Source organism: Staurois parvus, unplaced genomic scaffold (genome assembly GCF_062004578.1).
Source record: "Staurois parvus isolate SC_StPar_1 unplaced genomic scaffold, SC_StPar_1.0 ptg000671l, whole genome shotgun sequence".
NCBI classification, from domain to species: Eukaryota; Metazoa; Chordata; class Amphibia; order Anura; family Ranidae; genus Staurois; species Staurois parvus.
In genome coordinates this window covers 354,234-378,122 of record NW_028318467.1, presented here as the reverse complement: position 1 = coordinate 378,122, position 23,889 = coordinate 354,234, and the positions used below count along the sequence as shown (strand labels likewise).

General features: G+C 41.1%; 1 protein-coding gene across 1 annotated transcript; it reads left to right on the top strand.

Moving 5' to 3' along the window:
- The first annotated feature begins 24 nt into the window (after positions 1 to 24).
- On the top strand, positions 25 to 22,847 carry KCNJ5 (potassium inwardly rectifying channel subfamily J member 5). Its single transcript, XM_089652079.1, has 2 exons — positions 25 to 973; positions 22,151 to 22,847. The coding sequence occupies exons 1-2, from the start codon at positions 37 to 39 to the stop codon at positions 22,432 to 22,434; spliced, it is 1,221 nt and encodes a 406-aa protein (XP_089508205.1). The 5' UTR covers positions 25 to 36; the 3' UTR covers positions 22,435 to 22,847.
- Positions 22,848 to 23,889: the final 1,042 nt, after the last annotated feature.

Here is a 23,889-nt window from a genome sequence, read left to right as displayed (position 1 = left end):
CAATATTTTTTGGCTTCCCACAGTTATACACCCATTATGGCACGAGATTTAAGAGTTCCCATGGATCAGGATTTGGATGTCAATATTGCACCCAGGGAGCCTAAAAAGTTACCCAAACAGGCTCGTGAAGATCCAACTTTGACTGTTGACCGTTCCCATCTCTTAGCTGAGCACAAAAAGCCCCGTCAGCGATATATGGAGAAAGACGGCAAGTGCAACGTTCACCATGGCAATGTGAAGGAAACCTACCGCTACTTCAGTGACATGTTCACCACTTTGGTTGACCTAAAGTGGCACTTTAGCTTGTTTATTTTCACTCTTGTGTACACAGTGACATGGTTATTTTTTGGCCTAATTTGGTGGTTTATTGCTTATCTCAGAGGAGACCTGGAACATTTAGGGGACAAGGACTGGGTTCCTTGTGTGGAGAATCTAAATGGCTTTGTCTCTGCTTTCCTCTTTTCCATTGAGACAGAGACCACCATTGGCTATGGCTACCGAGTTATTACGGAGAAATGTCCCGAAGGAATAGTTCTGCTTCTCATTCAGGCAATTCTTGGCTCTATTGTTAATGCACTCATGGTAGGGTGCATGTTTGTAAAGATAAGCCAGCCAAAAAAACGAGCTGAAACCCTGATGTTCTCCAACCATACAGTGATTTCCTTGCGGGATGGCAAATTATGCCTCATGTTTAGAGTAGGAGATCTCCGAAGCTCCCATATTGTTGAGGCCTCAATCCGAGCCAAACTCATTAAATCCAAGCAGACCAAGGAAGGAGAGTTCATCCCACTCAATCAGACGGACATTAATGTTGGCTTTGATACAGGAGATGACCGCCTCTTTCTGGTCTCCCCACTAATCATTTCACATGAAATCAATGAAAAAAGCCCATTCTGGGAGATGTCCCGTGCACAACTTGAGATGGAAGACTTCGAGATTGTGGTCATCTTAGAAGGCATGGTGGAAGCTACAGGTAAGTCATTTGTAGTAAACCTTTATATGAGGAACACAGAGGTTGCCAATGACTACCTCCTTTTCAAAATGCGGGTTGATTGGCTGTTACATTGATGTTCTTGCTATAATAATTTTTGGTCACTGAGCAGGAGTACGTTTGCCGATGAGGGAATTTAGAAAAAAGTTATAAGCCCTTATCTGCATCCTTGTGGTACAGTGCCTTGAAAAAATATTCATACCCCTTGAAATTTTTCACATTTTGTCATGTTACAACCAAAAACGTAAATGTATTTTATTGTGATTTTATGTGATGGACCAACACAAAGTGGCACATTGTGCAGTGGAAGGAAAATGATAAATAGTTTTCAAAATTTTTACAAATAAATATGTGAAAAGTGTGGCGTGCATTTTGTATTGAGCCCTGTTAGTTTGCAAAAGACTTGAGAATGGGGCGGAGGTTCACCTTCCAGCAGGACAAAGACCCTAAACATACAGCCAGAGCTACAATGGAATGGTTTAGATCAAAGCATATTCATGTGTTAGAATGGCCCAGTCAAAGTCCAGACATAAATCCAATTGAGAATATGTGGCAAGACATGAAAATTGCTGTTCACAGACACTCTCCATCCAATCTGACAGAGTTTGAGCTATTTTGCAAAGAAAAATGGGCAAAAGTGTAACTCTCTAGATGTGCAAACCTAGTAGAGACATCCCCAAAAAGACTTGCAGCTGTAATTGCAGTGAATAGGTGGTTCTACAAAGTATTGACTCGGGGGGGCTGAATACAAATGGACACCACACTTTTCAGATAAATATTTGTAAAAAAATTTTGAAAACTATTTATCATTTTCCTTCCACTTCACAATTATGTGCCACTTTGTGTTGGTCTATCACATAAAATACATTTACGTTTTTGGTTGTAACATGACAAAATGTGGAAAATATCAACGGGTATGAATACTTTTTCAAAGCACTGTAAATCATTGACTTCATAGTTGGCTGTACATGCAACAATTTGAGACGTCTTCAAATTGAAACTGCCAATGCAGCTTTTAAGTGGGTCTCCATGGCTGGAGCCCATCCATGTTCACTCATAATATTTTTACTCCAATCTGTTTAGTGAAATATGCAGATTGTACTGGACATGTTTTGAATGCTGAATCACACATAGATAGTGATAGTTATTTGTCAAGGCTCATGTCTGCATTTTGTCAGCAAGTATGTTCCCGATAAACCTTTGGACCAGTAAAGTGTGTTATGTATGATTGTTTGTTATACTGATTGTTGCTGAAGTGAAGTTATTTTCCTGGACCTGCTTACTAAAATAAGGTAAGGTTTCAACTACGACAAACTGCAAGATTAAAGCTTCTCAGTGGTCATGTGTATGGATTAGTCCAGGTGTGAGATGACAAAGCTGAAGGGTAAGTGAAGAGAATTTGTATCAACACTCGGTCAGTTACACAGGAATGTTGAATTGCTGTATTTTAAATTATTGCTGTTTTCATCATATCCTGTTGCACACCACCCTCATTGTATAATAGCCTATATGCTGACATGAGCAAAGCAGTACACCTGCATTCATTAATTCAGCTGTTCTCTAGTATGCAAATGTATAGTCCGATATTAACATACCAGTAGACGTGTATGTATGCGGTGTGCTTGTAAGTGAGTGTAATAAATATATATAAAATCCGCACCTTGTGTTTTAAATGGAAATTAATTTATCTTTGCTGTTCAAAGCCTCTAGAGTATTTTGGTTGGCATTGTTAGACTCCTATCCAATATTTTAGAGATTACAATCTCTCTCTGGTCTTCTCTGTATGGGCAAGATACATAAGTAAACAGGGCAAGATTAAAAGTAAAACTGTGTGCAAATATATATGGGAGATCCCACTACATTTTTTAAAGCATATGCTTCAGAATGTCATCTAGATTCATGTATCACTGACTAGTGAGTTCCTGGGCTGGAACAAATATGCAATAGACTTCATTAGCTATTTGCTTGTTCTGTCTAAGTGACTTCTGAAACTATGGTAAGATGTCAGGGTTAGAACTGCACATTTAAAATCAGAGCCATTCTGGCTCCCATATCCCCGTCCTGCAGGTTCACTTTAAAGCAAAGCCACATAACTATTACGCGTATCTGTTTTTGTGCTGCACATTCTAAATGACCAGACATTTTATGTACTACTCATACTGGTTTATTGACTCCAGTTAGACCCCAATCTGCATGGAATTGTAGTGTAATGTGGGTCTACTTCAGTGCCCAGGTTTCCTTTCAAAATTGTAAAAGTATACTAGTTGGTTACTTGGTGTCAGGCTCATTTGTATTTAGTATTCAAGGAAGGCCTGGCACTATACTTTCCTTCTTTTCTTTACCTCCCCTGACAATCCTAGAGAATAGTCACAATATAGAACATTTCTGAAGGGTTGTAAGGAGTCTACTCTGTTACTAGACACCCAAAACCACTAGGAAGAAACCAAATGTAACAGCCTAATATACTCTTTGTAAATCATGACTCCAGACTGTGTAGATCTACTGCTTTTGGTTCTGATTGTCTTCAGGTAAACTTGTGATGTAGCGAGATACTTGAAAAAATGACCGGTGAGATTTCTAAATGTGTAAGCATTGTTTGTCCTACAGGAATAAAAATACTTCTGGAGAATAATATAGGATGCCATGCATCATATTATTATTAAACTGCTCATGGCGTTTCTTTTGTAATCTTATTTTAATTTTTATGTTTATTCTTCAGGTGACATTAAATATTTCACTGGTATTATGGAAATTTATGATGCATGTGCTCCATATTAGTAGTATTACTTCCTCCTCACACATTAATGGCCTTATCATTACAGACAGTGCCAGGTGCACTTTATTGGTTTCCTTAAAGTGTAACTAAAGGCAAAACTTCTTTTTTTTTTTTTTTTTTTTTTTTTTTTTTAGATTGGAGAGGGATTAGAACAGTTGTCAGTTTTTATTGCTGTTGGTGCCCCTGTTAGGGAGTGAAAAGTGAAAGTAAAAAACTCCACTGGTCACAACCAGAGATTCCCTCACTTTGTAGGGTTTTTTCTCACTTCCTGTTTTGGTTTGGGACAGGAAGTAAAAGGAAATCTCCCCTATAGCAGATGGCAAAAAAACTGACGGGATATAACCCTCACTGAATCTAAAATGAAAAAAAAAGTTTTGCCTATAGTTACTTTGCTTTTATTTTTTTCTGACTGGCTGTTGCATTACAGTGAATAATAGAATACTTATTTCTCCATACATTTGACTTGTATGTCAGCCTTGGTATGGGGTTGTGTTAATAGAATCTTGATTACTGGCCTGGCAGTTTCTGCAAGCTGAAGGCTTTTCAACAATCACCTTTGGTTGTGATGGGGATGAATGAATCCTGAATTGCAGTGCTGCACAGTGCAGTTGTTTTCCAATTACAGGTTGATTATAAAGTCATCTCCATCATGGCTAAAATTACAACACAAAAAGCACAGTGGCTAAATGGTTAGCACTTCCACCTGGCAGTACTAGGGTCATTGGTTCAAATCCTAACCATGGCACATCTGCCTGGAGTTTGCATGTTCTCCCTGTGCCTGTGTGGGTTTCCTCCGGGTACTCCACTTTCCTCCCACACTCCAAAGACATGCTGGTAGGTTAATTGGATTCTGTCTAAATTGGCCCTAGTATGTGTATGTATGAATGTGAGTTAGGGATCTTAGATTGTATGCCCCTTGAGGGTTAGAGACTGATGTGAATGTACAATATGTATATGTAAAGTGCTGCGTAAATTGACAGCGCTATATAAGTACCTGAAATAAAGTTATACATTCTCATAACACATGATTCAGAATGCTAGAGAACAAATACCAGTAAGGCTGATAAAAGTGTGAAAATATTAAATCAATAAAAGTATTAATAATACAAATGGTGGTAATGAGGATGAAAAGTAATTATTATTAAAAATAGCATCACTCATATTGTAATACCATATCAGTATTGGCGACAGCAGTGAAATATTATCAATAATACCAATAATATATGAAATAAGGTAGTATAAAATGAAGAAAATATTTTTTAAAAAAATGGTCTTCAAGAATGAAATCCTTAAAAATATTTAATAATCTGTGTTAAATATGAATTATAATGAATACAAATTTAGAATTTTATAAAATTCATGTGTATGGGCTATAAAAAATTAATGTATCAGAACTATGTGTGGCTGTGATATGTGAAAAAGCATCTGGCTTACTAACCATGACCTTTTGAACATTAGATGTCATACAGTGAGGAACAGAAGTATTTGAACACCCTGCGATTTTGCAAGTTCTCCCACTTAGAAATCATGGAGGGGTCTGAAATTCACATTGTAGGTGCATTCCCACTCTGAGAGACAGAATTAAAAAAAAAATTCAGGAAATCACATTGTATGATTTTTAAAGAATTTATTTGTCTTGCACTGCTTAACATAAGTATTTGAACACCTAAGAAACTGCAAGAATTCTGCTTCTCAAAGACCTGTTACTGTGCCTTTAAAAATTCCACCTCTACTCCACTCATTAATCTAACTTAGTAGCACCTGTCTGAGCTCTTTAAAGACACCTGTCCACCCCACAGTCAGTCAGACGCCAACTACTACCACGGGCAAGACCAAAGAGCTGTCAAAAAACACCAGAGAAAAAATTGTGGACCTCCACAAGGCTGGAAAGGGTTACGGGGCAATTGCCAAGCAGCTTGGTAAAAATAGATCAACTGTTGGAGAAATTATTAGAAAATGGAAGAGGCAAAAGACAACTGTCAGTCTCCCTCGGACTGCGGCTCCACGCAAGATCTCACCTTGTGGGGTATCACTGATGATAAGAAAGGTGAGGAATCAGCCCAGCACTACAAGGGAGGAGCTGGTCAATGACATGAAGAGAGCTGGGACCACAGTTTCAAAGGTCACTGTCGGTAGAACACTACGCCGTCATTGTTTCAAATCATGCATTGCAAGGAAGGTTCCCCTGCTCAAGTCATCACATGTTCGGGCCCGTCTGAAGTTTTCCAATGACCATCTGGATGATCCAGAGGAGGCATGGGAGAAAGTCATGTGGTCAGATGAGACCAAAGTAGAACTTTTTGGTCTAAACTTCACTCGTCGTGTTTGAAGGAAAAAGAAGGATGAGTTGCATCCCAAGAACACCATCCCTACTGTGAAGCATGGGGGTGGTAACATCATGCTTTGGGGGTGCTTTTCCGCAAAGGGGACAGGACGACTGCACTGTATTAAGGAGAGGATGAATGGGGCCATTTATTGTGAGATTTTGAGCAACAACCTCCTTCCCTCAGTCAGAGCATTGAAGATGGGTTGTGGCTGAGTCTTCCAACATGACAATGACCCGAAGCACACAGCCAGAATAACCTAGGAGTGGCTCTGTAAGAAGCATATCAAGGTCCTGGAGTGGCCTAGCCAGTCTCCAGACCTAAATCCAATAGAACATCTTTGGAGGGAGCTGAAACTCCGTGTTGCTAAGCGACAGCCCCGAAACCTGACAGATCTACAGGAGATCTGTGTGGAGGAGTGGGTTGCAGTGTGTGCAAACCTGGTCAAGAACTACAGGAAACGTTTGACCTCTGTAATTGCAAACAAAGGCTTCTGTACCAAATATTAACACTGATTTTCTCAGGTGTTCAAATACTTATGTTCAGCAGTGCAAGACAAATTCTTTCAAAAACATACAATGTGATTTCCTGATTTTTTTTCTTTAAATTCTGTCTCTCAGAGTGGGAATGCACCTACAATGTGAATTTCGGACCCCTCCATGATTTCTAAGTGGGAGAACTTGCAAAATTGCAGGGTGTTCAAATACTTCTGTTCCTCACTGTATAGGGTTAATAGTGCCCATTTTCAAAGTGTGAGTGTGGTTTGGACAACTTGTGGTGTTTTAGAATACCATTGTCATTTTTTTTATTGTGGTGTAGTAAATGTCCATTTATTGCTTTTGGTATTATTAAGAGTTGGTTTAAAGTATTATTAATTTTGATAAATCTTGTATTGGCCTATATGACCATCTTGTGACTGTATTTGTGGCTAGAAAAGTTTTTGTGAGTGTTACATGATTAGAGGACAACATTCCATTTTGAATGAGCCGGTCTGTCTTGATTAAAATTCAGTGAGACTTCCAAGGCTTTTGAGAGTTTTTACCATAGTTCTAGGTTTACAAAATCAATGGTTGTAATTTTAATTCTAATAATTATATAATGATGTATCATGTAATGAAGTAATTATTATATAAATATAGTGTTTCCTTTTAGGACAACCATTCATTTAATTAGACTATATTCATTATGACCCATATTTCATACACAGAATAGGCGTAAGATGCATTAAGTTTGGAACACTATATACCACTTAAGCAGGTTGTGAGATGATAATCCAAGACATCATGGTGAGTTCCATACTTTACAAGCAACAATGGTGATAGGATTCATTGATTTGATCTTTCCAGTGTGTATAGATGCCAAGAGAAATGTCAGGTCATTAATAAGTTAGGAGAATAATAATTTGTTTCACAGTGATCCTCAATCGAATACATAGTCCGGTTAAGAAGAAGGAAGATGAGAGGGAACCAGTGGTTGGCATAGAACAAAGATGGGAAAGATGGCTGGCTGAATGGAGAAACTGGACTGCTGGCTGAATTCCTGCCAGAAGCTGACCACAATCTTGTGAGACCTCAGAGAAACTGCTCATTGCACAGGACCTTTCCTCAGACAGGAACTTTCTCCCTGGTGTGGCAGGGTGAGGCTATGCCACTGTGTGATTAAGTAGTTTAGGCCAACATTTGAAGGAAACAAGAACATTAATGATCAAAATAAAACAATTCCTGTGAATTAAGAACATTAATGAGCCCCACTCTCCTGAGGGGGTCAGTGACTGCACAGGAGCAGTGAGAAAGAGGTGCATGCTGCACTGATGTGTCCAGGTCAGGACAATTTGAGGGACAAGCCATTGAGTATGGGAGACAGTGAGGGACAAAGCAGCTGGGACGCTGCAGAAAGGACACCGAGCTGAGGTACAATGGTTCGTGCACGAGCACTGGATATGTTTGATGGTCAGGAGGACAAACACTGTCTAAGTTGTGCTGCAAAGCTGCCTAAAGAGCCACGAGGCTGAATACTGTTGTATTGATGATGGTGAGAACTCCTGTGTGGGAAGCCTTTTTTTGTGAACTGTTGCTTTTGTTTTAAATAAAAGTGGGTTGAAAGCTCTGAAAAGTACTTCTGGAGTGCAGTGAACTCACTGTTTGGCGCTACCAATGTGCTATTAAAGCCCAAATCATCACATTTGGAAGGTGTGTTGTGTGATTTGGATGCCTGGAGAGAGCAGTCTGTACTACAGAGCACTCCCACCATTTGTAAGGAAGGAAAAGAGGGACTGTCTCAGCAGGGTTGAAGGAGAAATCACAGTAACTCCTATTTCTCTTTGAGACCTTGAACTGAATAAAAGTACACGTCTGGAAATCCAGAGATGGGTGCCTTGGGCCTGGTAAGAATCTACTAAAATTGCACAAGTTAATCTGTTGTCTGCTGGGAACTGTTGTTTTTTTCCAAGGGTCCCAACTTTGCCAGCCAGCATTTTTATCTTTCTTTTTTCTTTTTCATCTTGTATTGGGAAGTGGAATAAAACGGTGATTGTTAGAGCAAGTTAGGACTATTTTTATATACTGTTGCTAGGAAAAGCAATTCAGTTCTGTTAATTACCAATAGAATACTGCAGGTGTTTAACCACATCTCTGAGTAACATTGTTTTATTGATTTGTATAATTATACTTGTTAACTTGTGTTATCTTCGGGTATGCAGAGAAATCACAAGACAATTCAGCTCCTGTGGGGGTACCGCTACAAGTGGGGGCTTGTCCAAGGATTTGAATTTGGGCCTGAGAAAAAAAAAATGGATGACAGCCTCCACCAGTACAGCCACCATAGTGGACCCCATCACTACTACTGAGTGATGTGAAGAGCAGAATGGCCAGTTTGGGCTCTGTGTGGTTATGAGCCTTGTTGGTGTCACCTGAACAGATAAACAGATCCAGAGAATAGTATCAATATTAGTACCTGGCTAGAAAACATTTGTGGCGGACACCAACGTTGACCAGGCAGCCTCTTGCACTTATTCTTTCTTAGAATGGAGAAGAGGAATCCTGATCGACTTTCAAGGAGGTGGCCTACAGCTATCAGTGGATCTTGAAGCTCAACCTACACAGTCAGGTATGCTGAACAGACAGCCAGAAAGTTTCAGTTCCATAGCGTTGGTTTCAGGAACACCAGATACTGTCTCCACCCATCCTCCGGGTTCACCCCTGCCTCGTGCTTCACCAATATGGAAAGACAGGTAGAAACCCTAGTTCAGAACTCGGTGGCATCCAACAATTATGGGTATCACAAGTTGAGGTTCTATTCTGGAAAATCCCTGGTGCCATCAGGGGAAGATTTTGAGACCTGAATAGATCAAGTAGTCCAGACAGCGGAAGAGTGGGAAGTCACCGATACATTCAAGAGACCAAGGATAAATGAGAATCTGAGAACTCCTGCTTCTAACCTTGTTCAGAACTTAAAAAGAGAAAAGCCACACAGCACAGCTACTGAGTATCTAGAAGCCTTGTGCAAGAGTGGAAGACCTCTAAGACACCTATCAAAATGAGCGAGAGGCATTGTTTGCCTATGTTATGCGGCTGGATAAGATTTTATTCCAGATCATTCTGAAAGGTGGCATGGAATCAGGCAACATGAGCATGGCTTTGTTGACGTAGACTCTTTTAAAGGGGCTCTCCCATTAGATCTCATAATATTGAAACTTCAAACTAGAGACCAGAATGAGCCATCAACCTTCAAATTGGTTATGATTATTTGAGAAGAGGCTGTGTGTAAGTCTAAGAAAGCTGATGTTGGTTCACCAAATGCATCTATTGCTGAGGTAGGAATTTTAGGCACAGTGGAGGTCCAGTCTAAAATAGCTGCTTTAAAGACAGATGTCCCAGATAATGGCACTAATGACTCTGTCTGCCAGGTTTGCTGCACCTTCAAGGATGAATGCGTCAAGACCTATCCAGACGGAGGCACCACATAATGCTCCCCTTTGAAAAGCTGTCCAGATCAATGGTCTGCTATAATTGTGATAGTGTTGGTCACTATCACTGTGACTATCTCAACCTACCAAGGCCACAGAGAGAACATTATAAGTCAACCGGGTGCCCTACTGAGGCAGTTCCCAGATTCAAAACAAATGGCAGGTGTGGCCCAAACCTTGTGTCAGGCCTCATCTAACACCTTGATTAGGCCACTAAATGTGGAAGGGGTTGATTGGCGTTCCATGATAGTGGGGACAAACACTGACTTGGCCAGATGGTTACTCCCTATGCTCCAGAAAGTGATGCCATGGCTGAAAGTGTCCCCTGTTGTAGTCAATATACCAATATTTGGTTCAATAGCATGAGGCCTCAGCTGGAGGAGTGGGAAAGCATTGGAAGTTGGACAAGATGACAAAGGTCTTGCAGCCAGGTGAATAATGTGTTTGCTGACTTCAGTCAAATTGAATTGGGATCAACTTAGTCTTTGTTATTCTTGACCATGAACCCAGAGTGAAGATTCGGGTTTTGCATTGATAGCAGAAGTAATTTTGACAAAGGCTCTACAGAGAACCCATTGGAAAGTTCCTGTTAGTATACACAATATTACTGGTTCTCCTGTAAAACTTTGGGTTTGAATGATGGGTCAAGTGAACCCAGCTACACCCTTTTCACCACATGACTTTGTGGGGGAAGCCACAAAAGAGGACCAGTTCTATCCAAAGGACTCCCCTATGATGCATGAATGGAAAGATTGGGCCACAGCACAACTTCTAAACTGGTGGAAAGTGTTCTCCAGAAACGAGTTTGATATGGGATGTGCAGCATCACACTTGTCTGCAAGAGGACAAACCATTCTGAGAATAGTCTTGGCAATTCCCATTAGAAGACCTAGATCATCTCAAAGAACAGATTGCAGAATTGAAGTGGATTGAAGTCATATGGGAATCCAGACGCTCCTATGCTTCTCTCATTTTTGTAGTGAGGAAGAAAAACAGATTGAGACTGTTTTGATTATCACACACTCAACAAATAACCATCCCAGACCAGCACACCACTCCTTGAATATAGAATGATATGCAATGTCTTTTCGGGGCCACATGGTTCAGCATGCTGTACCCGAGAACAGGTACCATCAGATCCCCATGCACCCTGATGACTGGGAGAAAACTGCTTATATCTTCCCATTGGGGTTCTTCTGAGTTTATTCAGATGCCACAAGATCTAACAAGAGCCCCTGCAACATTCCAGTGTTTGATAGAGTGAACTGTTGATAAGATGAACCTTATTGAAGTGTTGGTGTATCTGGACAGCATAATACTCTTTGTTCACACTTTAGAACAGTGGTTCTCAACCTTCCTAATGTCACAACCCTTTAATACAGTTCCTCATGTTGTGGTGACCCCCAACCATAAAATTATTTTTGTACTTCATAACTGTATTCACATCAACCACAGCTGAATATAAAAAGACAGATCAGCATCCAGATTAGGTTCCCATGGTACAGATATTTTTTTTTGCAGTAGTTGATGATTTTACATTACATGATTTTACATTTACCCAGTAATTTATAATTTATGAAGTGTCGTTTTACCTCCAATACTGCTGCTTTCAACACAGTAGCTGCTTTCAACACAGCAGCTGCTTTCTACACAGTGGCTGCTCTTTACACATGTGACTGGTCCACATAAGTACATTACAGCGCCAACCCTGTCACGTACACCTGTATTTGTACGGGGTGTATGTGATGGGGCTGGCGCGATGATGTTATCACGCCGGGTACTCGTATGTGGGCGTATCTGCATGTGGGTGGACCCGCCTGGAGACGGATAGAGAAGCCGTGTCTCGGTTCCTAAGACCATCGGAAATATGTGTTTTATGATGGTCTTAGGCGACCCCTGTGAAAGGGTCGTCCGACCCACAAGTTGAGAACCGCTGCTTTAGAAGAACGTGTTTAGAAATGTTTTGAATTGACCGTATGAAGGTGGGTTGAAATTCTTTTGAAAAGTACCAGTTCTATCAGTCATTGGTCACCTAACTTGGGCATGTTGTATTCACTGAGGGAGTGGCCACTGACCCCAAGAAGTTGGAATATGTCACCATTTGGCCCAGGCCCCAAAATGTGAATGAACTGAGATCATTTCTGGGGCTCTATTCTGTTCACAGGAAGTTCATGAAAGGGTTTGCAAAGGGCCAAGAAAATCCCAAGAGTCCATGGAGGGAGAATGGTCTGACCAATGTGAACAGGCCTTTCTTCACTTGAAATGGAGTATGACCAATGCAGCAGTTCTGGCCTGTACTGACCCTGCCAAGTCTTACCAGTTACACATTGACACAAGCAGGGAAGAACTGGGTGGTGTGTCAAAAAACACGATGGACGCCTGAGACTTGTTGATCCACAACTTAAGAGTTTTTGGCTTTGCATTGGAATGGTGTGGTCAAGCTGAAAGGATATCTGTATGAGGCAAAATTTAGAAGTTAATACCGATACCTACCTGCTTACATAGGTTCTTACCACGACCAAACTGGATGCCACGGGACATCGATGGGTGGCGGTGATGTCTGGGCAATGTTTCAGTTTTAAATACTGCATTGGAGTTGGGAATAGGCACGCAGATGCTTTGTCAGGAGGACCCTATGACTCAAAGATTCCTAAGGAAGAGATATTGAATTCAGAGTCCAATATTTGTGTCATAGAATTTAATACAGAGTCAGAGGGGCAATAGGTAACAAAGTCTTTCTTTAGAGTCATCACTTTTGGCATCCTAAAACTCTACTGTAATGTGACCCATGTGAGAAATGAGGATCTGCCTAGTCTCTCCAGGAAAAACCAAGCAGAAGATCCTCTCTGCTGTTTTGACTTTAAAAGCCTTGGACAGTGGTCACAAAGAGCTTCTACTACCCACAAGTCAGGGCTTGATGATTTGCTTTAAATCTAGGAGCCCGCTAAAAAAATTAAGAGCCAGTGGTTTTTTGTTTGTTTTTATTTTTTTTTGAGTAACAGGGCTGTATTTTCAATGATGGAATTGGTAGATCTTGAATTTGCACATGGAGCGGACTAGAGCCAAGAGTGCTGCTGGGTGGGATGACTTTCTTATTTGGTGGTTTCAGGCGATGCGTGTACCTTTTTGGGGCTCTCGGAGTGTGGGGATTTGACACTTGAAATTGTTGGGCTGAGGCTTTTGGTGTGGGTGTGTAGCATGCTGTGTGGGTTGGACTCTACTGGCCTCCAGCTATGCACGCGGGGAGGAGGAGGGGTGGGCCATAGTGCATACAGATTGGCTGGTGCCGAGGGAGCAGTGGCGAGTCTGCTGGAGGAGGGGGCAGAGGGTGCATGGGGTTGTCAGTGTGTGGAGATAAAGAGAGAGAAACTTTGGCTTTGCTGTGGGTAAGCAACCGAGCTGAAGATTTTTGTTTTTTGTTTTGTTTTTGGATGTGGATGTTGGAGTCTCCCACAAAGACCAGACTTCTCCCATGGTCAGTAGTAAAGGCAATTCATTCTTGCAAGTAGTCTTTTTGCCTACAGAGCACAATACCCCTCCCCCTGGCTTTCAGCCCCTCCCATAAGGACCAAAGGAGAGAGGGGTGCCAGATTAAGTGCAGTATTAGCAATGGTTTAATAGCGCACAAAGATTGGAAACTCACTAGATACAAGTGGGTCAGAGTGTCAGGGACTCCGGGAATTATCGCGGTGCATGAGTCTGCGCATACGCGGTCCGTCTAGGCGCACTAGCGTGCGGGCGCTAGGACCTGGGCACCTGCGACGGCAACGGCGGCCGTGCATGCGCACTCGCGGACGTGCGCCTGGCAAACAGACTCTGGCAATACTCAAATTGCCGTATGGTCTTTCCTGCTTTTCCTGTTATCCTGTCTTCCTGAGCGATTGCTAGTTGCCGACCCTGCCTGACCCTGATCCGTTTACCGTCTCCTGCTCTGATCCCTGGCTCGTCCCTGACTACTCTTCTGCCTACTCTTGAATTATTTAACCTCCTATTGCCGAACCTTTGCTCATGACCCGGTTACTCTCTGCCTGCTGCCCTGTACTGTTCTGCCTCTGCTGTTACCGACCTGGCTTGTCTGACCCCGCTATGCTCCATACTGTCATCCACCCATCCATCCCGCTCGGATCCAGTCGCTACTGTCCAGGGCCTGCAAGCCTCTTCACATCAGGCTCTCCTCCTGTACATACCTCCGGCGGTCCTCTCTACCACGGTTGGGCGTACCCAGGGGCCTCGACCTGGTCTCAGTTCTGCTCCAAGTCTATCCTCGCCATCAGGGGCTCTGGTGAATAAGCAGACTGGGGCTTAGACTCAACGCCCTGGGGAATCCCGTTCTGTGGTTCACTAGAAATACCGCTGGGCGGTACCTAATACAGAGGCATGTATAACAGGTGAATGTCATCTTGGTGGAGTTTCAGAGGCAGGAAGGGGAGGATAGAAGGACATCTGGGGGCCAAGGCTGTGGAGGAAGCCAGGTCTCCTGACTCACAACATGTCCCGATCAGCGTACCGCAGGTACAGTGGCCAGTCATGTATCCTGTCTTCTGCCTGCTTGACTCTCCTGCTTGACTCTCCTGCTTGACTCTGACTCTGCTAGAACTCCGCCTGCACCGACCCTGGCTATTCCTGACCATTCTCCTGCCTGCTCCTGTTGTACCTTATCTGCCCGATTGTTCCTGACCCGGCCTGCCTGACCACTCCACCTCTCCAGCCCTGACTACACTTATACATATTAATATTAGTTTAAGGTTTAGTTTTTGTTTGCACTGCGTTTGTATATTTGTGCTCTTAATACATTTTATTATAATTTCATCATTTCTGAAGCCTGCTGTTCCCTGTGTCAGTCCACACATCTCTGGTCATACCTGGATCCCTGACAAAATTATTTCACTTTCACGTCAGAATACTAAGCTATTATGAGCAACTCTCAGTACTCTTAGATGAAATCTCATCTCCAGAAGAGATATTCTTGCTGATGACACCCTTCTGATGTGCAGGGTTGGATGGGATGCCATAATTACCCCCCACAAACACATATTCAGTCTCTCCCCCCACTATCCCCTTCATTCCCCACCCATTGTTTTTCTTTTTTTTTTTTTTTGTCTTGATTTTTAAAGATTTTCCCGCTTTCTCCTCCCTTTGCCCTCTGCTCTATGTTTTCTGATGTTTTTTCTTAAGGAAACACTAAGATAATATCTGTCTCTTCCGTAGCAAGTTTCACTGATACCACGCTCGTTACTGTGCCACCTAGGACTCAGAGTAATTACTTTCTGTTACAAGCAGGCAAGATCCATTGCATGAAAACTCAACCAAATCTGCCTCCTTGTTGAAGCTGACTGGCAATTACAGGTCACATCCTATTTCTCATGTGCCATGATTTCAAATAAAGCGGTTACAGGATTAAACCTCTCTAGGAACACCTTCAATAATTCTTTCCTCTGCAACTAGAGATGTTATGACCGTTTGTGTAATAGTCTAAATGGCCTATATATTTCATGTTGTTTACGAAGTGACTGATTCTGTCACTGTCAATTGCCTATTGTAATATTGCATAAATATCTAAAAGGGGCCTTATGAAGTGATAGAGATTTTCCAGGCCCATGTAACTTCACCATGTTCTTTTTGTAGGAGTCTTTGAGTTGGGCGAACATGGCCTTTGTGTCCCACTTGATATGGAGTAGAGAAGTATTTCTTGAATACACTTACAAATGCAGGATTAACATTGCCCTGTTCATTTTTAGAGGGGTTGGGGTCAACAGTGGAAGCATCTGAACCTGCCTGTTCAGTGTGCGGTGATGGAAAATGTGGGGCTATTGCAGCCTCTTAGGATGCCACCTTGAGATAGAGTGACAAGGCTACAGATCTGTAGAAATATCCAAAAAAAGGACTCCATGTATGGTCTGAAGGTCGCAGGATATATATTTTTTGTTATTACATATTAAAGGAGTTCTGTAGTCACAGCATTCACATTTTATTTTATCATATAACAATATAAACAAAAGTTGTTGCTGTGGGTTTTTTTCACAGTCCAGTGTAACCACTTCAGCCCCGGATGGTTACCCCTTCCCTCCCCTGCCTGTCCAGGGCATTATTTTGCTATTTAGCACTGAGCTATTTCAACTGGTGGTTAAGCAGTCATGCAACACTGTACCCAAACAAAATGTATGTCCTTTTTTTCACACAAATAGAGCTTTCTTTTGATGGTATTTGATCATCGCCGTTTTTTTTACTTTTTTGTGAAATAAACGAAAAAAGATTGAAAATTTTAAATAAAACCACTTTCTCTATAGTCTAAAAAAATCCAATAAACTCAAACTTAGTTTGTGTGAATATTATAGTGTCTACAAACTATGGTGTGTGTGTGTATGTACATATGTATATGTGTTTATGTGTATATATATATATATATATATATTGGAATTTATGCAGCTTTCACTTTCTGACTGCCACACTTCACATTTCTTGAGGTGCTAAAATGCCAGGGCAGTACAACCCCCCCCCCCCCCAATGACCCCTTTTTGGAAAGTAGACACTCCAAGGAATTTGCTGAGAGCCATGTTGACTCCAGAGAAGATGTTTGTTTTTTGTAACAAATTTTTTTAAAAATTACAAAAATAAAATGTTTTTGTATACAAAGTTGTTACTTAAATGATGTATTGCTCATGCATGCCATGGTTATATGTGGAATAACACCCCAAAACACATTCTGCTACTTCTCTTGAGTATGGGGATGCCACATGTGGGAGATTTTTTGGCAGCCTAACCACATACAGGCCCCCAAAATCTAATGACCACATTTTAGGCTTTCTAAAGGCATATTTCCTTATATCACTTCCTGACTACCTATCAGAGGCCCTGAAATGCCAGAATAGTACAAACACCCCCGCCCCCCAATTACCCCGCTTTGGAAAATAGATACCTCATGGAATTTACCTCTGCCCTTAAAGCATTTGCTGCATTCTTGGGTTCCCCGATGGGACGGGGGAGCCCAAGAAAGCAGTGGAAAATTGTGGGGGGGGGGGGACATCCCTTCCTACTGCTTGTAAAAGTGATCCAGTGGTCAACTGGCTGCTAGGATTGCTTTTACATGAAAGAACTGCCAGATGAAGAAAAAAGGCATCATCCTGCTATAACCACTCAAAGTCCAGCGACGTTTCAGTACGTTGCTGGTCCTTGTTGGGCATACATGTAACAGTAGAGAACATTGGCATATGGTGAATCTGATCTGTGGACTAATATGGCCACAATTCATTCAATTTTTTTGTAATGCTTATATTGAGGGTTAGGCCCAAAAAAGTTTTACATTTGGAAACCATGATAGGTTTCCATGCGAACTGTGGCAAGAGCTGAATTTTGGTGGGTGGCAATGTATTTTTGTGTGTATAAATAGCTTTGGCCCACAATCAATTGATACAAATCTTAAAATCTTCCGTGAAAAACAGCAAAGAGGCTAAACGCTAATGCTGGCAGTGAACAGGGCTGATCCTACTAACGCTGCGTTTTTGGGGACACTATACTAAGGCGGCACTAGTATAGTTCTGTTCATGATCTATATATTGATCAGTACAAACACTATGCTAGTAATGGGATTGATCAGTGACCTGTAGCGCAATTGCGATAGTGTGCGGGCAATCTACGCTAGCTGACCCTGGCTGAGAGGGGGGAGGGGCAATAATTGACCCTGATATTATCTGATGTCCCTAGTGGCAGTAATACAGTGAAAAAATCTATATACTGACACTGTACTAATGGCACTGGCTGGGTGACAAGGTGATTAAAGGGTTGTGGTGTGTGCATGTGTGTGTGTAAAGTAGTATGGTGTTCTCTCTTCTCACCCTGGACCAATTGGAGGGGGGCAAACATACTTTCATCAGAGTAGTGCAATGTTACCACGGTAACATTGTACTACCCGAGGGGGGGGGTGATCAGGGATATATATATGTTTTTAAACTTTACTTTGCAGGAGCAATAAAGAATATTGCTCCTGCTATGTAATGCTTCCTTTGAACTGTCATGAATGTGTTAAGTTCATGACAGTTCAAAATACTAGTGATCTGAGATTGGCTACAGCTGATCACTTGGCAGTGTGCTGTGATTGGCCCATGTATCATGTGAGAGCTGTGGGCCAATCACGGCTCACTGGGAAGGGAAGCAGAGCTGTTATGAATTAGATTGATTTATAACAGCTTCGCTAGCTTTGTGATCATGTGATTGCATAGCGAACACATGACCACCGGGTCCCATTTACTGAGATCCACATTCCGGACACCGTGGTCGCGGGGTGTGGGGGCGCTGCACTCCCCTGTGTCAGTACAGCCCAAGTGACATACCAGTATGTTGCTCTGCCTATAGCTGCCGCCCTTCTGCAGTAAAAGTACCGCTGGCGGTCAGCAAGTTGTTAAGCTTATTTTAGAAATCTCCTTTCATGTTGTGCATGCTCTCTGTCTGTTGGCCATCTTTTCCCACAATCTTCTGGATTCCCTGCATGCTTAGTAGCTTCTCCTCTGGTGTTTATTAGGACTGCATAACCCATGGTACCTTACTGCATTGAGCGGGACTTGCGAGCAAGCACACATTAGTGCCCCCATAGAAAATAGCTTGGTATTGGGGCACTGGTCAAAGGGGAGGAGTCAGGAGTGTCGGCGGGGGACCCAGCAAGAAGAGGATTGGGACTGCTCTGTGCAGGAAAGTGTGATGTGTTTGTTTTTATAAACAAACTTTAGAATCACTTTCAATTTTGACCATAGATATGCTTCTTTTCTGCTTGTTTATTGTATACATTATAATACTATCATACATTTTATATTATTGGTATTATCAATCATTTCACTATTCTAACCAATACTGCTAATAGTATGAATATTATCAATTTATGGTCATCCTTATTTTAATTACCATCGTTTTGATGATTAATCCTATTATCAATTTAAAGATGAAGTTTACCCTTTGGAACATGTTACATGTTCCACCCATATTTAAGGTGGAACCTGTAGCTTGTTCCAGCTCCTGCTGTCAGTTCCCCTCCCCCCCCCCTTCAGTGTGGCAGCAGGCGGGGGGATTTTATTCTTGCAAAAATATGTGCATTTATTTATTTCTTGAAAGGTTAACTTAGCCTTTGGGGCCAATTCACACAATATGTGGTGACAGACGTTTTGCCGAAAGGACACACAGGAAACAATCATTTCCTATGTGTTCCATTCACACTGCAACACAGCCTAGCGCTGAACTAAAATGTAGACCTGCTGCATTTTATTGCAGTTCACCAGCCTGAATCATGCTACAATGTCAGGCAGTGCATTGTGCTGCGGTGAATGTAGTGCATGTTTTGTACACTTCAAATAAAGCATGTACAAAAAAAGGAGCCGCGTGATGTGCTGAATCGCGTGCCACACTGCAAAAAAGCTTCAGCTGCTCTGCGATTTCCCAGTTTGCCCTGTGTGAATTTGCCCTTAATGTTTTCACCCTTTTATTTATGCCCTGATTTGTACTGGATCTTGTTTCCTTGATTTCTGAAATGTGTTATAAAGAATTGATTCAAGATTTTTGTTTTCTTCTATCTTTGCTGCAATTTTATCCCTGATGAAGAAGGCAGAATTACAGCCCCCAAAATGCACTGGTTTTATAAACAGACTGTTATTGGAGTAAACTTGTATCTGGACTTAATATTACAAGGTGCCATTCCTGTTCTAGGTTCATACAGCAATATGTACCATTGGGTCTCTTTATATAGGAAATTCTACTGAACACACCGCTCACTGAAATGTAGTGTTCTAGTTTCCAGACCATTACATCACCTTGAACATTCTGTGCATTCTGTGCATTCAATTTTTTTTCCCATTACTGATCGAGCTAAGATAGCCAAGCAGCAACTGATCATGTGAAATAAGGGACATATTTGCAATGACTTTATTTGATGATGTTTGGGCACAGGAGCCCATAAATCATTCTTTGACCCCTGTGACTCTCAGGTTAGCACTAAAACTAACTTTATTCTGTGTTTCAAGGGACATTAAGCAGGGCAATAAATAACACACGCTGTTCAGTTACACAGAGCCTGCAGCTAGACTGTTAACCATTTGTAGCTGATGCTGCTGAAGTGATAGAGCTGATTATTTCTATGTTGAGGATGATAGAAGATATTTATACATTCATAGTAAATGGATATGTAGAGCAAAATTGTGCAGTAACCTATAGAGAAGAAGTTTCATAATTATGAAGCTAGATATACATGCAGGACTCTGATTTGTTGGAACTAAACAATCAGATTTATGAACAACTCTCTGACATGTTCATCCACTGTGTTGTGTGTATGGTGATCTCCCCGGTATAGACCATGAGGGGGTGCTCCAGGGGAGATCACTAGTGATGTTGGTGTCCATCCCCTTGTGGAACAGTTTGTGCTGAGGGTTACTAGTACATTGCTCCTTGTCTCACAAATTTACATGTCAGAATATCCCTGGGATACTATCAGATCTGTTATTCAAAACAAAAGAAGTTGAACACTTAACAAATGACCAGTATCACCTTATTACAGGCTGTATTTCTAGTAATCTGTATATACCATCCTCACTGAATAGCATTAATTTATTTTTTAAAGCAGACCTCCAGGCAAATACATAAATACACACATGAAATACAGTACATATAAGGAGTTGTTTTACCTGCCAAAGGCTTTGTATTCCTGTCAATCCAGTTCTAAGATGTGTACAACACTGTCATGCAGCACAGCCCTGTCTGGCGGGGCAGGACACCTACATTTTCTCTGATACATTTAAGTAATGCTTACATTGAACATTTTAAAAGTGAAAGGAGAAGCAACATCCTAATGAACTCCTCTCTCATTTTGTTCTCTCCTTCTGTCCGCATGTTCTCTGTCAGCATGTTCTCTGTCAGCACATAAACTGACTGGCTCATTGGGGCGTTTCTCCCTCTCCTAGTCAGAGCTCTGTTGTACAGGGCCTGCAAAAGGCTGATGCAAACTTGGGTACTTACACTGCTTGCATTTAAAAAAAAAAAATACATGTAATGATGTAGTAATGAACAAAAATCTCATTACTGTGTCTTTTTTTATGTACAGGTGAAACTCGAAAAATTAGAATATCGTGCAAAAGTTCATTTATTTCAGTGCAGCAACTTAAAAGGTGAAACTAATATATGAGATAGACTCATTACATGCAAAGCAAGATAGTTCAAGCTATGATTTGTCATAATTGTGATGGTTATGGCTTACAGCTCATGAAAACCCAAAATTCACAATCTCAGAAAATTAGAATATTGTGAAAAGGTGCAATATTCATATATTTACATTAAAATCCATGAAAATGCTTGGAAAATGGGTGTGCATCGCCCTCCAGTGGCATGCATTTTTATGTGCGTTGACACTATTTTTGCATGTTAAATTGCTGTGGGTCCTAAGGGACAAAATAATAGCTCTTTGTTTTTTCCCTTAATAGAACTGCATCACATTGATGTGCATTTAAGTGCATTGTGTTAAAATGCATACATGTAGAATTTTAACACCACACTGCACATGACACCAGCCTTGTGGTGTGAACAGGATACTTTGAAAACAATTGTTGTCTGTGTGTCTTTGCAGTGACCTTCTTTCTTCCAGTGCAGTATAACACAGGTCATTGCAGTATGTGTGAGCATGGACAGAGTTGGTAAAGGTGAGACGCTGTGCATACAGAGAAAAGACTGCTGTCTGCTATACACAAGAGGACATCAGTATGCAGCTTGTATGTATCCAGGGAGGAAGAAAGTGGATTTTTAACATTCAGCCTATGTGAAGAAAGAATGCAACACCTTACTTCATATGCATTCAGCGGTGTACAGAGAGAGTAGCTAAGCATTATCCTTACACAATTCTTCAATAGAAATGGGATTATAGCTGCCATGATTATGGATTGAATCCCCCTTTAATATTGAAGCATAAACATACATGCAGTATCTTTTGTGTTGTTCAGTTGCTGTCTGTGGCTGTTCTTCCTGTTATAGACTGTGGCCTTGCATCAGTTTGTAGCAGTTTGCTATGTACTAGAACAGCTGTCCAAGACTCTCCTGCAACCTCAACGCCCTTATTTTTGCCATCTTTTTAGGAATGACCTGCCAAGCCCGCTGCTCCTATGTGGACACAGAAGTTTTGTGGGGGCACCGCTTCACCCCAGTCCTTACCCTAGAAAAAGGTTTTTACGAAGTGGATTATACAAGCTTCCATGATACTTATGAAACTCCCACACCAAGCTGCAGTGCCAAGGAGCTGGAGGCACTCCAGAGAAGTGATCGGCTGTTCCACCGACTATATTCTCCACAAACGTATGAAGGAACGCAAAATGGAGCACCCAGATCAGAGGACACTAAACTTACATCACAACCAGACTGAAGAAGATACTGTGTACTTATAGGGTCTACTGTCCCTCAGGGGTAAGGAATATGGACAGCTATTCTCTACTAGATGGAGCACTTACTGGACTTTAGGGTTGGGTCATAGAAGACTTGGCCACAGTTAGCATTTTTATGTAAGGTGATAACTGGTCATAGACACAGGGCAGGTTGTAGTAACATCCAAATAGTGTAATTCAGCCTTTTTTTTCTTCAGAAATTTAATTCCTGACTCATTCTTGTTGTGTCTTGAAGAGTAGTCAGAAAAACTATACAATCTAATATTTATGTTCACAAGTGCACAATGAAAAACAGAATTAGTCTTTGGTCATTTTCATATCGGACATCTCCACAGTGCAGACTTTCACTGTTTTTGTGAATATGACATTTAAGAAAATAAAAATGTTGAAAATATCAATTTGTGTTTTTTTTTTTTCTGTACGTTAATTAAACCTGCACATTATAGGAATATAAATATCACAGGGTCTCATTTAAAAGTATAAATTAAGCACCAAACAACAAAAAATAAAATAGTTTGATAACAGTCCTCTTTCCATGTCAACTCCACTAAGCTGCTTTGGATTCCTTTTCACAAAGTTTAATAGTACATACATCGTCAGGTATTGCAGGGATACATCCATTGTACCAAGCCAAATCTGGTTAATGCAATATAGGTATCAACCTCTTTAACATTGTTTACCACATAGCAGGTTTGTAGACGTTATGCCTACTCAAACAATACATTTGGCATAATGTTCCTTATAACTTCTTAACCTGACAAAGACATATTACATTAAGAAAGGTTTCAGAAACTTTAACATAACTGTTAAACCAAACATAGAATAAAAGAAAAAGTAAGAACAAATATATTTTTTCATTGTGCTTCACTCTAAATGTACTAGAATAGAGAAATGGTAATAAGGGTACTGTGGATTTTTATGTCACCAGATCAAGTTGATTTGTTACCTTATGTTTTCCCAAGGAGTCCATTGTGCATGGAATATAAATATGTGAGACTGATTACATGCAATACATTTTTCATATTCGTATGTTAATGCCAAATGTTGTTTAACCTCCAATATGCTTGGAGGCTCATTGGATTTCCAGCTCCTAGTTATAGCTAATCTGGCATCCATCAATATATGTATTGTTAGTGGTCTTAATTGAGTTGGGATGTTATCTATGCCGATACTTAATTTTGCAAATTCCGGAGTAGGTGTAAGGATTAAGCCTGTAATAGATGTTATTAACCTGTAGATACCTTTCCAGAAGCTTCTCAGGTGCGGACAGGCCCAAAGCATATGGATTAAGGATCCTATTTGTCTACATCCTTTCCAACATTTATCATCGTTAGATCGAATTTTGCTTTAATATATGAAGTAATATACCATCTAAGGTGGATTCATTTCGGGCCAATGTTTAAATGATGATGTATTTGGAAGTAAAAATCTTAATA